At 43.9% G+C, this 13,825-nt stretch overlaps 1 protein-coding gene across 1 annotated transcript in view; it reads right to left on the reverse strand.

Moving 5' to 3' along the window:
- Positions 1 to 3,386: 3,386 nt before the first annotated feature.
- NCKAP5 (NCK associated protein 5) overlaps positions 3,387 to 13,825 on the reverse strand; it is a 556,514-nt gene continuing 546,075 nt past the window's right edge. Inside the window, exon 17 of the mRNA XM_035130314.2 lies at positions 3,387 to 4,743. Within this exon, the coding sequence (XP_034986205.2) occupies positions 4,727 to 4,743 (17 nt within the window). The 3' untranslated portion in view covers positions 3,387 to 4,726. The remainder of the gene's footprint in view (positions 4,744 to 13,825) is intronic.

Raw genomic sequence — 13,825 nt, forward strand, 5'->3', positions numbered from 1 at the left:
TGCAATAGTCAAAATGACTCATCGGACGAGAGTGGGTTAGTTGGCTGCTACAATCAATCAACCACTTTCAAGTAATTTTGCAATTAGTGGTTAATAGGTGGGTTTCCTCCGCTCTGATTGCTCCCCCCCGCCCTTTTATGGGCGCGATTGTGGTTGTGCGAACACATTAATTGGCCGTAGACGACGTGAACTGTAACCAAGGCCGAATGGGAGCTCGCGCTCTGAGAGCCGACGAGGCAGGGGAGTCATTCACTTACCCGCCTGCTGTAGGAGGGTCGCGGCCTGTCCCACGTCGATAGCGCCTTCCTGCGGGCTAGGAAAGCCTCCGGTGTGGTGTCTGTATTGTCTCGTCTCCGGTGTGCCCAGGGTGGACGACGTTTCTCCCATCCTAGACTATAGACGTTGCGCTTTTGCCGCCTGTTGAAACTGCCTGAGGCACTTGGGAAAGAAGGGGAGCCTCTCTTGGGTGCGGGAAAAAGGCCGCCCTTTCCGTACAGAGACAGCCACGGGACAAAAAACGGAGCCGTGCAAAGAAAGGAGCCCGTTTTGGTCTGGCTTTTCCCGGGGCGATGCCTTCTGCTCCTAAATAATCGGCACATATCAAGAAGCTGCGGCTTCAGTGCCCTGTCCCCAATAGTTTCAACCTGGTGTCGTCTCATATTGTGGAGCAGGTAGAGAACAGCTTGAGGTTGCTGGGGATGGGTTTGGGGGGGGGAGGATCTAAGGGTAGGCTAATACCTCAGATGTCATGATCGCACCGGTCACAGTATAGGCGTGCACACCGGCACACACTCATCTCCATTAGAGAGCAAAATGTGCTTGGTGTTTATGTTCTGTCTTTCATGTGGCGCTTGGGCAGCATTTGAGGCGGCAGCTTGCCGAACTGACTGCATGCAGAGAAGGTGAAGGGTGCCCTCGCGGGAGACCGAGCGGAGACACCAAGTCGTCTCCCGGCCATAAGTATTACTTTCGAGAGAGAACATACCCGACATCCTTGAGGACTAGAAACGGACTTTTAAGAAAACGAGAGAGGGACGAGTTGTAAAATGCCCCCATTCTGTGCCAGATTGCTAAATTTGCGCATGCATCCTGATGGTGTGGATGCACGAAATGCTCACCTAAGGTGCTCCCCCTCCCCACGCACAAAGAGGGGAACCTGAGCTGAAGGCTACGTTATACGTTTACTGTACAGTACTTGCATAGAGGCTGTCAGTTTTGAACCAGGAAGTCAGTGTTCAAATCTTGTCTCTGCTCTGTTTAACCTAAGCAGTTTCCCTTCATCCAATACGAGGGATAATTCTGACTTCCATATAGGATTATTGCAAGGGTCACAAAGCGTGAAGCGCTTTGGATACTTGAGAGCGATACGCAGACATTTAATATAATTAGTTTGCACAAGTCAGAGGAAAGCATCTGTTGCTGCTTTTTATTCCCTGGATACGTGTTCCTGAAGCAGAGATGGGGAACTTCTGATCCTCCAGATACGGGCGAAGCACAACTGCCACCATTCCTGGCCATTGACCATGCGGACTGGGGCTCATGGGACTAGGAGTCCAAACAGATCGGGGTCCCCATCCCTGTTCTGAAATCTTGTCTAGTGACAGTGGGTGAATCAACAGGGTGCGTGGATGAACGTTTTGCGCGCCTCCCGTGCGCATTCATAGAAGCATGCCGCGTACGCAGCCTCTTTTCTCAGGCACTTAAAAAAAATGTACGGCGACTGTACACGGACAGTGTCCACCAAACAACTCACGCTACTCCGAGGCAGCGGGGAGGAAGTGACGCTGAGCCGTAGTGAGGAGGCGCCAATGCGCTCTAACCAAACCACCAAACAGGCGAGCTTAAACAAGGGAAGGCTTTGCGCAAGCGTGTAGGATTAGGTGGTCAGGCACGCACCACCGCGTTCGAGCCCCCCCCCCCGCGGTACATCTTTTTGGCGGGAAAAACGAAGGACGAGGCGCGAGGAAGACAGCGCTGCCTCCCGCGCGTAGGAGGTCTTACGGAATGGAGAACGCACGGCGTTTTCAGCCAAGTGTTGTTGTGCACCGGGAAAGCGCTTCGTTCTGTGGGAAAACAACGTGCCAAGCGGCCCTTCAGAGCGCGCCGCCTACTACCTGCCTGCCTGCCGCTCTCGCGCGCTGGCTGTGCTCCAAAGGCGCGAAAACTCACTTGCTCCTATTGCCACAGCCGAGAGCGTTTGAGCGCGCTTGCTTGCTTGACTTGATGGAAAGCGCCGTCTGCAGCCCGTGCAGCCTCTTCCAACCTGATAAAAATGAGCCAAGCAGGCAGCAAATGGGAAAGGGGGACCGGCAGACAGCTTACCCTTCACATAAGTTTAAGCTTGATAACATTATGGCAGCGCCGGGAATAAAAACAGCCTTCACCAACCCGGTGCCCTCCGGATGTTTTGGACTACAACGCTGACTGGGGCAGTCGGGAGTTGTATCCAATACAACGGGAGGGGGCGCCATGCCTTACCTTAGTGCTGCAGAGAGGGCGGCAGTCGAGGATCGCTTCTCGCCTTCTAGACTTTACCTCCCCCCCAAAAAAATATTGAAGTGAGGTTCTGGGCGTCGCCAGTGACGTTTCCTGGCAATTGGGGACTCTTCAGGGCAATCATATACACGTCCAACAAGAAACGAGCTTCATAGAGCACAGTGGGACTGACTGGTAACCGAAGCTTAGGCTTCGCCATATTTCATTCCAGTGACACAAAGGACGTAAAAAATAAAAATAGCGCACGTGCCTTATAAACGGGCAGCCTTCTTTTTATTAGGGCTCAGACCACAGTCCCATTTATCTCCATGCCTGCAGTGGGGGGGGGGGCTGGAGCACTTTATCTCCCATAAGATTACGGTATGTGTCTAAAGCTGTTCCATTACCACTTGCACCCGCCTCTGATGGCTTTTTCCAGCCTCATCTCTCGGAGACCTTTCTTTGCTTTTCATCATTCACCCAATCTTTTCTCAGAGAGAGAAATCGCTAGAGAGGTTTGGATTAAGCTTAAATTACTTCTAAGTTGCCATGTGGAAAATTCATTTGACTGATTTTGCATCCTATCTGCACATACATTAGCAGAGGAGCATACCAGGCAAGCTTGGTTTGAGAAGTGAAATGGCTGGAAAATCATTAGTATACAGCTGTCTTTTGTTGCAGTTGGTCCTCTTGTCTATAAATATTGCTTCCTTATATTAACATATAAAGGTAGTTTTAACCATCAATTTCCAGGTAGATTTTAAATACCTACTTCAAATCAACCCTTACCACTGTTAAAACATCTGTTGATGTGTATGTAATATCATTGTTTGGATAACCATATATGATATGACTTTTATTCAGAAATAAACTTCAAAGGAAATTTCATAAAAATCAAAAACAACCAAACTCTACCCCAACATTATTTAAAACAACATGAAATGTAACATTGCACGAAAGTATTAACCAAGTAACACTGATAGTACAACATAGTGGGTGGAAATCAACAAGCTTATGTTACAAACATAGTAAACAGGTTAGGAAGTATTGTAAATATAGCTAGCTTACAGGCTGCTGTACAAAAGTTGTTATAAATATTCCACATCTAAAAAAAATACGCCCCACCTTTGAAATAGACTTCTCCCTTACATATAAAGAGTCTTTGTAGGAAACCCCCACCCCGCATAATTTGTTTGCTGGCACCAATCTTTTTCTTGATTAAAATTTTTTAAATTGTTGAATACAAATCTAAATCAATTGCATTATAGTCTATGATTCCCGAATTAACAGAATTAATATGAAATCATATCAAAGTTAAATCAACATAACATGTATTCATGGTAGTATAAGGCTACAGATTATAGGGAAGGAGGGTATCTCTTGGATGTTTTCACCAAATGGCATTAGGAGAAATATGCAAGTTCATAGAGAATCTTTTCAAAATTGCACAAATATATGCATTTTAAAAAATGTATGTTGTACAATGTGGTTCAAGGTGATTCATTATAGACCATTTGGCAAGCTCAATTTTGCAATAAAGCAGTGTTTCTACATACAGTTTTAAGACTAGAACGTTCATAAATCTTTATTTTACAATTTTCTTTACTAACTTTGTTAATATTAACATCAGTGTTTAAAGTTAGTAGCCTGCTATTTCAGGAGCATGGCACCAATTAGTATTTATTGCTGTCATGTTTTTCTACAAATATAATTTTCTTTCTCTTCCCCAGAACATTTTTTACAACTTCTGTACAATAATTCATAAAAGTGCAAAATTAAGACTATTTCTTTTTAGTAACAACTGTGTTGTACTGTCAAACTTTCAGTCTTTTTGTTATAATGCAGATTTTTCTTCGTTATTGCTCTATATGAATATATCTGGATATATCCTATCATGAGTCTTAGCAACTTACTTTGAATATTTTCAACAGCCCTTATTTATTTAGTTCTTCTGTTCATTAAGTGCTCCACTCAGTGGCCACCCGTCGAGTGTCCTCTTTATACATCATTTGAGCCTTGGCTTGCACAGGATGAGAAGCTATCATATAAAGAATCACTCAAGGACTCCAAGTGGTCTATATCATGCCTTTCAGAACTATTTAGAGAAACTTCTTCATTCTTCCCATTTTCTTCTTCTTGCCCTTCAACCTTGCTCTCCTTTTCCAATAAAATGCTTCTGCTGCTGTTAAATTTATTGAGAGACTCCAGGGAAATTTTAGATAACCCCTTTTCAGAATCTTCCATTGCTTCTTCAGGTTGCTTCAATTTCTGTAACAATTTAAGAGGAGAGGGAGTCAGAATTAGAAACATACTCTTCTCCAAAAACAAAAATAGTTATCAAAATTGTAAATAGTCAATTACTGCCTGTCCAAAGTTCATAGCAGAAAAGAAATAGATAGTTAAATGCTTTGGGGCTTAATCCTCCATAATAATTAAATGCAAGAATAAAGTTCATTTTGGGATAAATCATAGCTTTAATGATTCTGCTGAGACAAATAGGACTCAATTTGCGAAACAGTTAAGTGCCATTTACATTTTAAGCAGCTGATTTTGGAATCTGTATGTGTAAAATATCTCCAGCATCTTCAGAGTAATTTACATTTCCCATCCTTTTTCAGGAATCATTATTTTAAGGACAACTGGCTGTTCGTCAAAGTAGCTGGCGCTATTACAATATTTCATTTGGACTCTGGTGAGTGCAGTCCAGGAGGAGAAGGGGACGACAGAGGACGAGATGGTTGGACAGTGTTCTCGAAGCTACCAACATGAGTCTGACCAAACTGCGGGAGGCGGTGCAAGACAGGAGTGCCTGGCGTGCTATGGTCCATGGGGTCACGAAGAGTCGGACACGACTAAACGACTAAACAACAACAACAGAGTGCAGTCCTATTCTGACACCCAGTAACGGTGGAAATATTAGGTGAAAGGGCATGGTTAAGTTCTATTAAAATCAGTGGAACTTTTGTATACAGACAAATGCTCATGTCTCACTTATTTCAATAAATCCAAAGTGCACCTAACTTGTCAGGGTAACACCAGAAAGAATAGTGAAAGCAAAGCTTTCATTTCCTAGGCCCTCCCTCCCTGCCTCCTCCATCCAACACTCTATCAGCTTCAAGGCAGGTGTAGTTGTCTCCATGGCTTGGGGACATGTTGGTGAACTCAAAAAGCCCCTAAACTGCCCCAGGTATACCCACTTTCTGCCTCTATCAACATCAGTGAGGCAAGAACCAGGAACATTTCTGTAGCAGCAGGAATGGGCCCTACAGCACTGGGTCTCCCTCTCCATCCTTGGGAGGATACTGTCCAAAACACCCAATGGCCACTGGAACGCCTTCCCAGGGACTACAAGACTGCAGCAATGTCTGCAGTGTTACATGTACCTGATCCCACTGGAACATGCTTTTGTTGTCAGATTTTGTTGTCAGTATTGAAATCAGATATAAAAACTATGCATTACTTTGAGAGAGAAATGCTGGTGTACAAAATATTTAAATGTGTATGGAATGGTGTGGCCTATACCCAACCAGTGTCAGAGGAAAAGAAGCAACTTCTGCTATCCAATTAATCTATAGATTAATATACCACCTGTTTTAACAGGCTGAGTATTTGAAACTTTAGCAAGGAACCTGGAATCTGAGGGAAAGCATTCCCAATGTGTATTGGATATATATTTACTAAAATAAATCTGTATAATGCAGACATTAATTAAATTTACTAGGAAAGAACCTCTCATTTTGCATGTGTATTGATTTTCATGAACTAAAAAACCTTTCCAACAGAAATGAAAGCATCAGGAGAGGAAATTACACTGAGCTGGTCCAATCCCCTCAGGCCAGAATCAATCAGATATTGGCTATGTCTACTTGGAGAAGTGTTGTAATCTGACAAAACTACATAAAATGAAGCACTGGACAATGTATCAGCATATTATTAATTTTTTTTAAAAAACAACAACTGTATTGTACAATACCAATTTTATCTCAGCTTGAAGAACACTTTTAATCAGCTATTTTAGGGAGAGGTTCAATATAAAAATGACCTGGTTTTCACTCACAGCTACCGGTAGTGTTTTTTAAAAAACAAAAAAAACCATTTCTTCTCAATAATATCATTAAAGAAATACATGAAAATACTGAATGCATTAGGGGCTTTAACAATATCAAAGGTTTTTGGGCAGTATCCATTGTTAAATGAGGTGTGCTAAAGTCACACTTATTCTTTATTTTCAGTATTAGTTCCAGGCAGAAATAAATGGATCAATAAACTATTGGCAGTCCAAGAACAAATATTTTTACTTTATGTCTAGTTGTCAAGTGAAGTGGCTGATTTAGTGGTCATCCAGAAATATCAAGAATACAATACAGACTACCAAAGGGAAAAAAAGATATTGCAACGCAAGAGCAACATAAGATCAGGATGCCTGACTCTGAAAAACCTAGGGTTCTGTTTAGATCCATGTTATGTGTGCCCATTTTTGCAAAAAAAAAAATTAAGCCACAATGCTAATTTTTACAGTTGAAGCCCAACCCATAACCAGCTAGGCCTGGTTAATTTGATTTTAAAAAAATGCTTTAAGACCAAGTACAAATTGTGCAAGTCATTTTCAAAAAGCATAAGTAGCCAGGATGATGGGCCTGTGTTCGCTACTGAATTACACTACCATTTCCACAATCAGACTATAACATCTGCACTATCTTATTCCATTACAAAAGTGAGATAAGCCAGCTGAAACGTAAGCCGTACATTTATTGATTCAAACCACCCAGTAATTCATGGAAAAAAAACTCCACTAAAGTCACTGAGTCTCCAAGTGGCAGCCATGCCCCAGCAAAGACATATGCTCATGCATGAGCTGAATAAACTGTGTGTAAGGGAGTATGCTCATGTATTCATGAGAAACATGTATTTTTTGTGGAAGAAAATGTAGCACTTCTGCATATGTAATGCTTTGGATCATGTCCAATGTAGGATTAGGTATACAAGTTCTGTTAGTATTCTATTGGTCTGAATCCTAAGGGCCCCATGCACATGTTGAAAGCAGTTCTGCACATTTGCAGGGTGTGGGGCTGCCCATCTCCCCTCTGACTGCATCCCTCCTCCCCATGCCATATGAACCCAGCTACAGACATGGCCTGTTAGGAATGCTAATTTTGGGGTTGGTCAGTGCAGGGATGTAGCTGGAGAGCTGGAAAATACACATCCCTTTGCAGCCAAATTGAGAGAGAGACTAGTTTGATTTTTGCATCTCAGTCATATAGGCCACTGGGTTATTGTCACTTCATCCTACAAAACCACTTTCACTGTCAAACACGAAACACCTAAATTCAGTAGCCCCAAAATGGCCTGCAGAGCAGCCAAACTATCTGTGGCCCTATTGTGTCCTGCCTTCCACGCCTCGTTAGCATGCACAATATACTAACAGGGTATTGGCAATTTTGTGTTGTGAAATTACTGGAGCTGCTCCAAAATCCTTTTTTCTAAAATGGAACTAACATTGTTCCTGGCACTGCTACAAGAGCCTTTATTATGCATCTAGGTTTGTGTTTTGGAACTTAAGCATTATCATATGGTCTTGGTTGCAAAATGCTAAACCACGGTGGCGGGGGGGGGGCACTCCATAATTTTTCATTCATTTTCGGCTACGCAGCTCTGTTTTGAATACATTTAACACAGCCAAGAAAAAGAAAATCTCAATAAAAATATTATAACTATTAATAATTCATATAAGGCTGTTTAGTGGTATAGAAATATGCGTTGCAGTCTTTTTTTCTCACGAAGATCCTTGTGTGGTATGTCACTATGAGTCCCATGCTGCAGGATATGGGGAAAAGGTTTCTCAAGGCCACCTAATTACACCACTGCTGAGTTTTGAATGGAATCCAGGCTCCCCAAATTAGCATGTAACACTTCAGTTCTCCTGGACCTCTCAACACTTTTACAACGATTGTCCATGGTATCCTTCTGGACCATCTGGGTGGATTAGGGCTTGGAGGCAAGGTATTACAGTGGCTGCAGTCCTTTCTGAAGTGACACATCCAAAAGGTGGTGCTGAGGGCCTCATGAGCCATACTGCAGCCATCGATCTCCGGATTCCCTAAACTATTTGACACCTGCAAACATCTCGGGTGTCACCACTATGTGGGTGTTAATATAATACCATTCTTTTCCTTCTGTTCATCACAGAGTAACTGTTGAAACCCTGAATGGCTTTCTGGAGGGAAGTTTTGCGATGGGTGACCTCAAGCAAGCTGAAACTAAATTCAGATAAAATGAATTATCTGTGTGATAAAATATCTGGATGGAGGTATCCAGCTGGTTCTGGATAAGGTTGCACTTTCCCAAAAGACAAAACTATCATTTTGGGAGGTTCTCCTGGACTTGGCACTGTCAACTGATGTCCAGGTGTCTTCAATGGCTAGAAATGCTTTTTAGCCGTTTAGACTGATTTGCCAACTGCAATCCTATCTAGAGAAAGCAGACCTTGTCACAGTTGTGCAAGCCTTCAGAACATACTATTGTAATGCACTCTATATGACGCGAATAGCCAAATTGTTGGTGATCAGAGCAATTGACATATATTTTATATCAGGTGCACCAGTTACCAGTTTGCTTCAGGACAAAAATTAAAGAGCCGCTGGCTACTTTTAAAGCCTTAGATAGGTTGGGATCAAATTATCTGAAGGACTGACTACCTGCACTTGTACAAACCAGGCCCTAAGATAAGTTTCTGATATTCTTCTCATAGCCCCACCCCCAAGAAATATTAGGTTAGCGGGAACTAGAGACTGTCTTTTCAGCAGAGATCCCATATTTATGACACTCCTACCCATATGTACATGATTCTTACAGTTTTAAACCAGCCCTGAAAACTTTAACAGTGAGAAACAGCTTCTGTGTTTAAGATGCAATATAGCACTTTGTTGTATATGCCCAACCCCATAGAAGCAGGGGTCTTCATCTCAAAGAACTTGCCACAAGGCAGTGCTATATTTAATACTTTACATATATAGAGATACATGGAAGATTTTACAAAACAGTAGGAACTGCTTGAGTGGGATGCCAGATTCCTTCTATCAAAATTTAAGGAGATAGCTGTAAAAGGAGCTAAGGGTTTCACCTCTAACCTTGTGGGTAGAACTGACAGACTGATCTAGACAAAGATAAACTTATGCTGATCAGACAAAAGGTTCCTTCTATTTATCACTTTCAGTGGTAGTATTACAGTTTAGTTAGTAATTTAATATGATGACATCAATTAATAAAATATACTGGATTAAGAAGGGGGGAAACATTAAGGTCAAATTCTATGATGTTAAATCAAGGAGCCAAATTAAACCAAAATGTCCAGCAATAAACAGTATTCAGTTGTGAAACTAGGCAAGGGATTTAAAATTTAATCCAAAGTCTACCAAAGTCAACAGGAGTCTTCCTGCTAACTGTAATGAGTTTTGGATTAGGTCATATTGTCATCAAAACTGGGTCTAGTTTTTAAAGGTAATAGCTGTCTGGCTGTTATCATAAACACTGGCAATAGCTTTGGTGGTGAAATGAGTTCTTTTTGTACTTGTACTTGACAATACAATAAATAAATTTAATTCCTGTGCTTTAGCACCAAGGTTAGTGATCTGAGGGGCCCCTGGCATACTGCATTGATAGTTGTACACTTAAAGTGTAAAGAGGATAAACATGTGTCTCATTAAGGTACAATAGTCAAAGAACTGTGGTTGCAGTTTGAATGAACATGTGGTGGCAAACTCAGGCTGCATTCACACGTGGGGTTTGTTGCATTAGCCACCACATGGAAACATCAGGAAAATGGAATAAACTGTCAGGTGAATGCTGTCCAAATCCAACACAGCAGCATGTGAATGTTATATTGCAGACGGTGTGGGAAAATGTTGGTCTTCCACATGTTGCTCGACTACAACTCCCATCATCCACTGCCCATGCTTGCTGGGTCTGATAGAAGTTTCAGAAACATCTGGAAGGTTAGAGAAGGATTTCTGCTCGTGCAATGGAATTCTCCCAGGTGCCCTCTAAATCTGTTTATCCTCTGGAGCAGATTTGGGAAGGGCGCAGTGTATACACATGGAGTAGCAGAGAGGGGAAGTCCATGTGTGTAAGCAAAAATCTATTCACTACCTCCAGATGTTGCTGGACTTCACATGCCATCAGTTCCAGTGAGGATGATCAGTGGTCAGGAACAATGGAAGATACAGCCCAACAACACCTGGGAAGTTAGCCATCCATGGCACAATAACAACAACAATAAATTATTTATATACCACCCATCTGACTGGGTTGCCCCAGCCACCCACTTAGCCACTCTGGGCAGCTTCCAACAATTATGAAACCACCATGTGTGAAAGATTCTTTAACTGATCATCAACGGTGGAAGGGAATCTGGTTTTTCTTTTGTTTGGTAGTGTGCCATTACTCTTTGAACAAATACTCATGTAAGCTATTAAAAATAAGCCTTTTTAAATTTCTGGATTTTATTTATTTTTACTTAAGAGAAAAATTTCAATTATCATTTAAAGTCAGTCTATGAAAAAATGCTCACGATGAATTTGCTAGACAAATGAATATGAAGACACTCACCTCTCCCCCCACCCTCAGCATGGCCCTTAGTTTAATCTTCAAAACTTTATTTGCAGAACAGATTAACACCTGCATCCTGCTGTCCCTGGGATAAGAAGTTATGTAATATAATACTTAATGCACATGGGCAAATCATTACAAAAGTGTGTGCAATTAACTGTAAGCCTAAAAATAAACTCAATTATATATTAGCTTCCTTCTGAAATAAATGTGTCTGAACAAAACTTATGAAAATGAACTGTTCTTCTCTCATGTTAATGGAATAAAGTAAGGATTGCCAAATGGATGACAAGAAACCATCACATCTGCTCAATTCAGTCCTTATTTTGATTACTTTCTATTCCAACTTTTTATCAGGTTGGGGGGGGGGTTGTTATCAGTTAGCGAAATGACCAAGATGTAGTGTGGCTGATATAAATTTGGCTATTACTACCATGATTATTTTTTAAAATTATTATTATTAATAATATTAATATGATTACATTTTATTTTAGGAACATGTAAATCTTTCCACTAATACCAAAGTCATATACAGGTTTGAGACTGCCCTAAATACAAAATGCAGAAATGCTTCCAAAGATTTTAAAAAACAGCTTTGGCATAACATGTAAAAGAAAGAAAACAAAGGAACTGACATTATAAGCATCCAGTTACACAACGGAGAGATACCGTGTTTCCCCTTTTTTTAATACGTAGTCAAAAAGTAAGCCATGGCAGCATTTTTTAGCTTCAGTGAAACATAAGGCACCCCCCGAAAATAAGGCATACCTCCATGCCGTGTAGAACGAGACCGCCGAGCGCTCCAGCCAGCCAGCGGGACCCAGGCAGCCAGAGGGGCCTGCAACCGGCTGCTGCTGCAGCAGCGAGCGCACGGAGCGCCTGAGCCAGCAGCCTGGCCTCTCTTTTTTTTGCCTGCCTGAGGCGGCCTGCCGCCCCGCCACCGGAACCGACGGCTGCAGAGCGGAGCGCTCCGCAGCGCCGGGCGGAGCGCAGCGGCCTGGCCTCTTTTTTTCTTTTTTGCCTGCCGCCCCGCCACCGGAACAGGCAGCCGCAGAGCGGAGCGCTCCGCAGCGCCGAGCGCTCGGAACGCCCTGCAGCGCCGGGTGGAGCGCAGCGGCCTGGCCTCTTTATTTTTATTTTTTTTGCCTGCCGCCCCGCCACCAGCAGCTGCAGAGCAGAGCGCTCCGCAGCGCCGAGCGCTCGGAACACCCTGCAGCAGCCTGACCTCTTTTTTTCCTTTTTTTCCTGCCGCCCCACCACCGGAACCGGCAGCTGTGGAGAGGAGCGCTCTGCAGCCCCGAGCGCTCGTAACGCCCTGCAGCCCTGGGCGGAGCGCAGCGGCCTGGCCTCTTTTTTTTCTTTCTTGCCTGCTGCCCTGCCACCGGAACAGGCAGCTGCAGAGCGGAGCGCTCCGCAGCGCCGAGCGCTCGGACGCCCTGCAGCGCCGGGTGGAGCGCAGCGGCCTGGCCTCTTTATTTTTATTTTTTTTGCCTGCCGCCCCGCCACCAGCAGCTGCAGAGCAGAGCGCTCCGCAGCGCCGAGCGCTCGGAACACCCTGCAGCAGCCTGACCTCTTTTTTTCCTGCCGCCCCACCACCGGAACCGGCAGCTGTGGAGAGGAGCGCTCTGCAGCCCCGAGCGCTCGTAACGCCCTGCAGCCCTGGGCGGAGCGCAGCGGCCTGGCCTCTTTTTTTTCTTTCTTGCCTGCCGCCCCGCCACCGGAACAGGCAGCTGCAGAGCGGAGCGCTCCGCAGCGCCGAGCGCTCGGAACGCCCTGCAGCGCCGGGTGGAGCGCAGCGGCCTGGCCTCTTTATTTTTATTTTTTTTGCCTGCCGCCCCGCCACCTACAGCTGCAGAGCAGAGCGCTCCGCAGTGCCAAGCCCTCGGATTGCCCTGCAGCGGCCTGGCCTCTTTTTTTCTTTTTTGCCTGCCGCCCCGCCACCGGAACAGGCAGCTGCAGAGAGGAGCGCCCAGCAGCGCCGGGCGGAGCGCTGAGCCAGCGGCCTGCTGGCTTGGTGCCTGGAACCGGCTGCTGCTGCAGCGCCGCACAGAGCGCCCAGCAGCACCCCGAGCCAGCTGCCTGGCCCCTCCGAGGAGGCCTTAAGGTACAAGACATCCCCTGAAAATAAGACACCGTGTGTTTTTTTGAGTAAAAAAAACAATAAGACGGTGTCTTAAAAAAGGGGAAACACGGTAGATGGTGCAGATTTACCCACCACTACAGTGCTTCTTAAATCCACTACTGATTTCAGCCACTAGGAAGCTCAAAACCTCTGCTCATGTTTAAATCATTATTTTACTAATGCAGTTTTAGTGTGAATCAGTACCTTTTCTTGCTGATAAGGGCCATTCTGCAGGATATCAGATATATATTGTATCCTGGGGAATTGGATGGCTCAGGGATTTGGTAATAATATATGAAGCCTTTAACCTCTAGGTCACTGGTTCAGATAAAATCTGGCCTACACAAGTGACTGAAAATCATTACTATCAGAAGCTTGCCTGATGAACCCTGACTAACTCCTCCAGATACTTGGTTTACCTGCCAAGTATTCACATCATCATCACAAAGGAAAGGGGAGAACAAGCAAAAAAAATCACAAGAGAACAAAGTACTACCACTACTTCTTAGCCGATTTTCGATGGGATTTCCTGATGATTCATAATTATGTTTGTACATATATACATGTGTACACACACACACACACACACACACACATGCTGCTTCATTAAAGGTTTAATTAAAA

The sequence above is a fragment of the Zootoca vivipara genome, chromosome 1 (genome assembly GCF_963506605.1).
Source record: "Zootoca vivipara chromosome 1, rZooViv1.1, whole genome shotgun sequence".
Taxonomy (NCBI): Eukaryota; Metazoa; Chordata; class Lepidosauria; order Squamata; family Lacertidae; genus Zootoca; species Zootoca vivipara.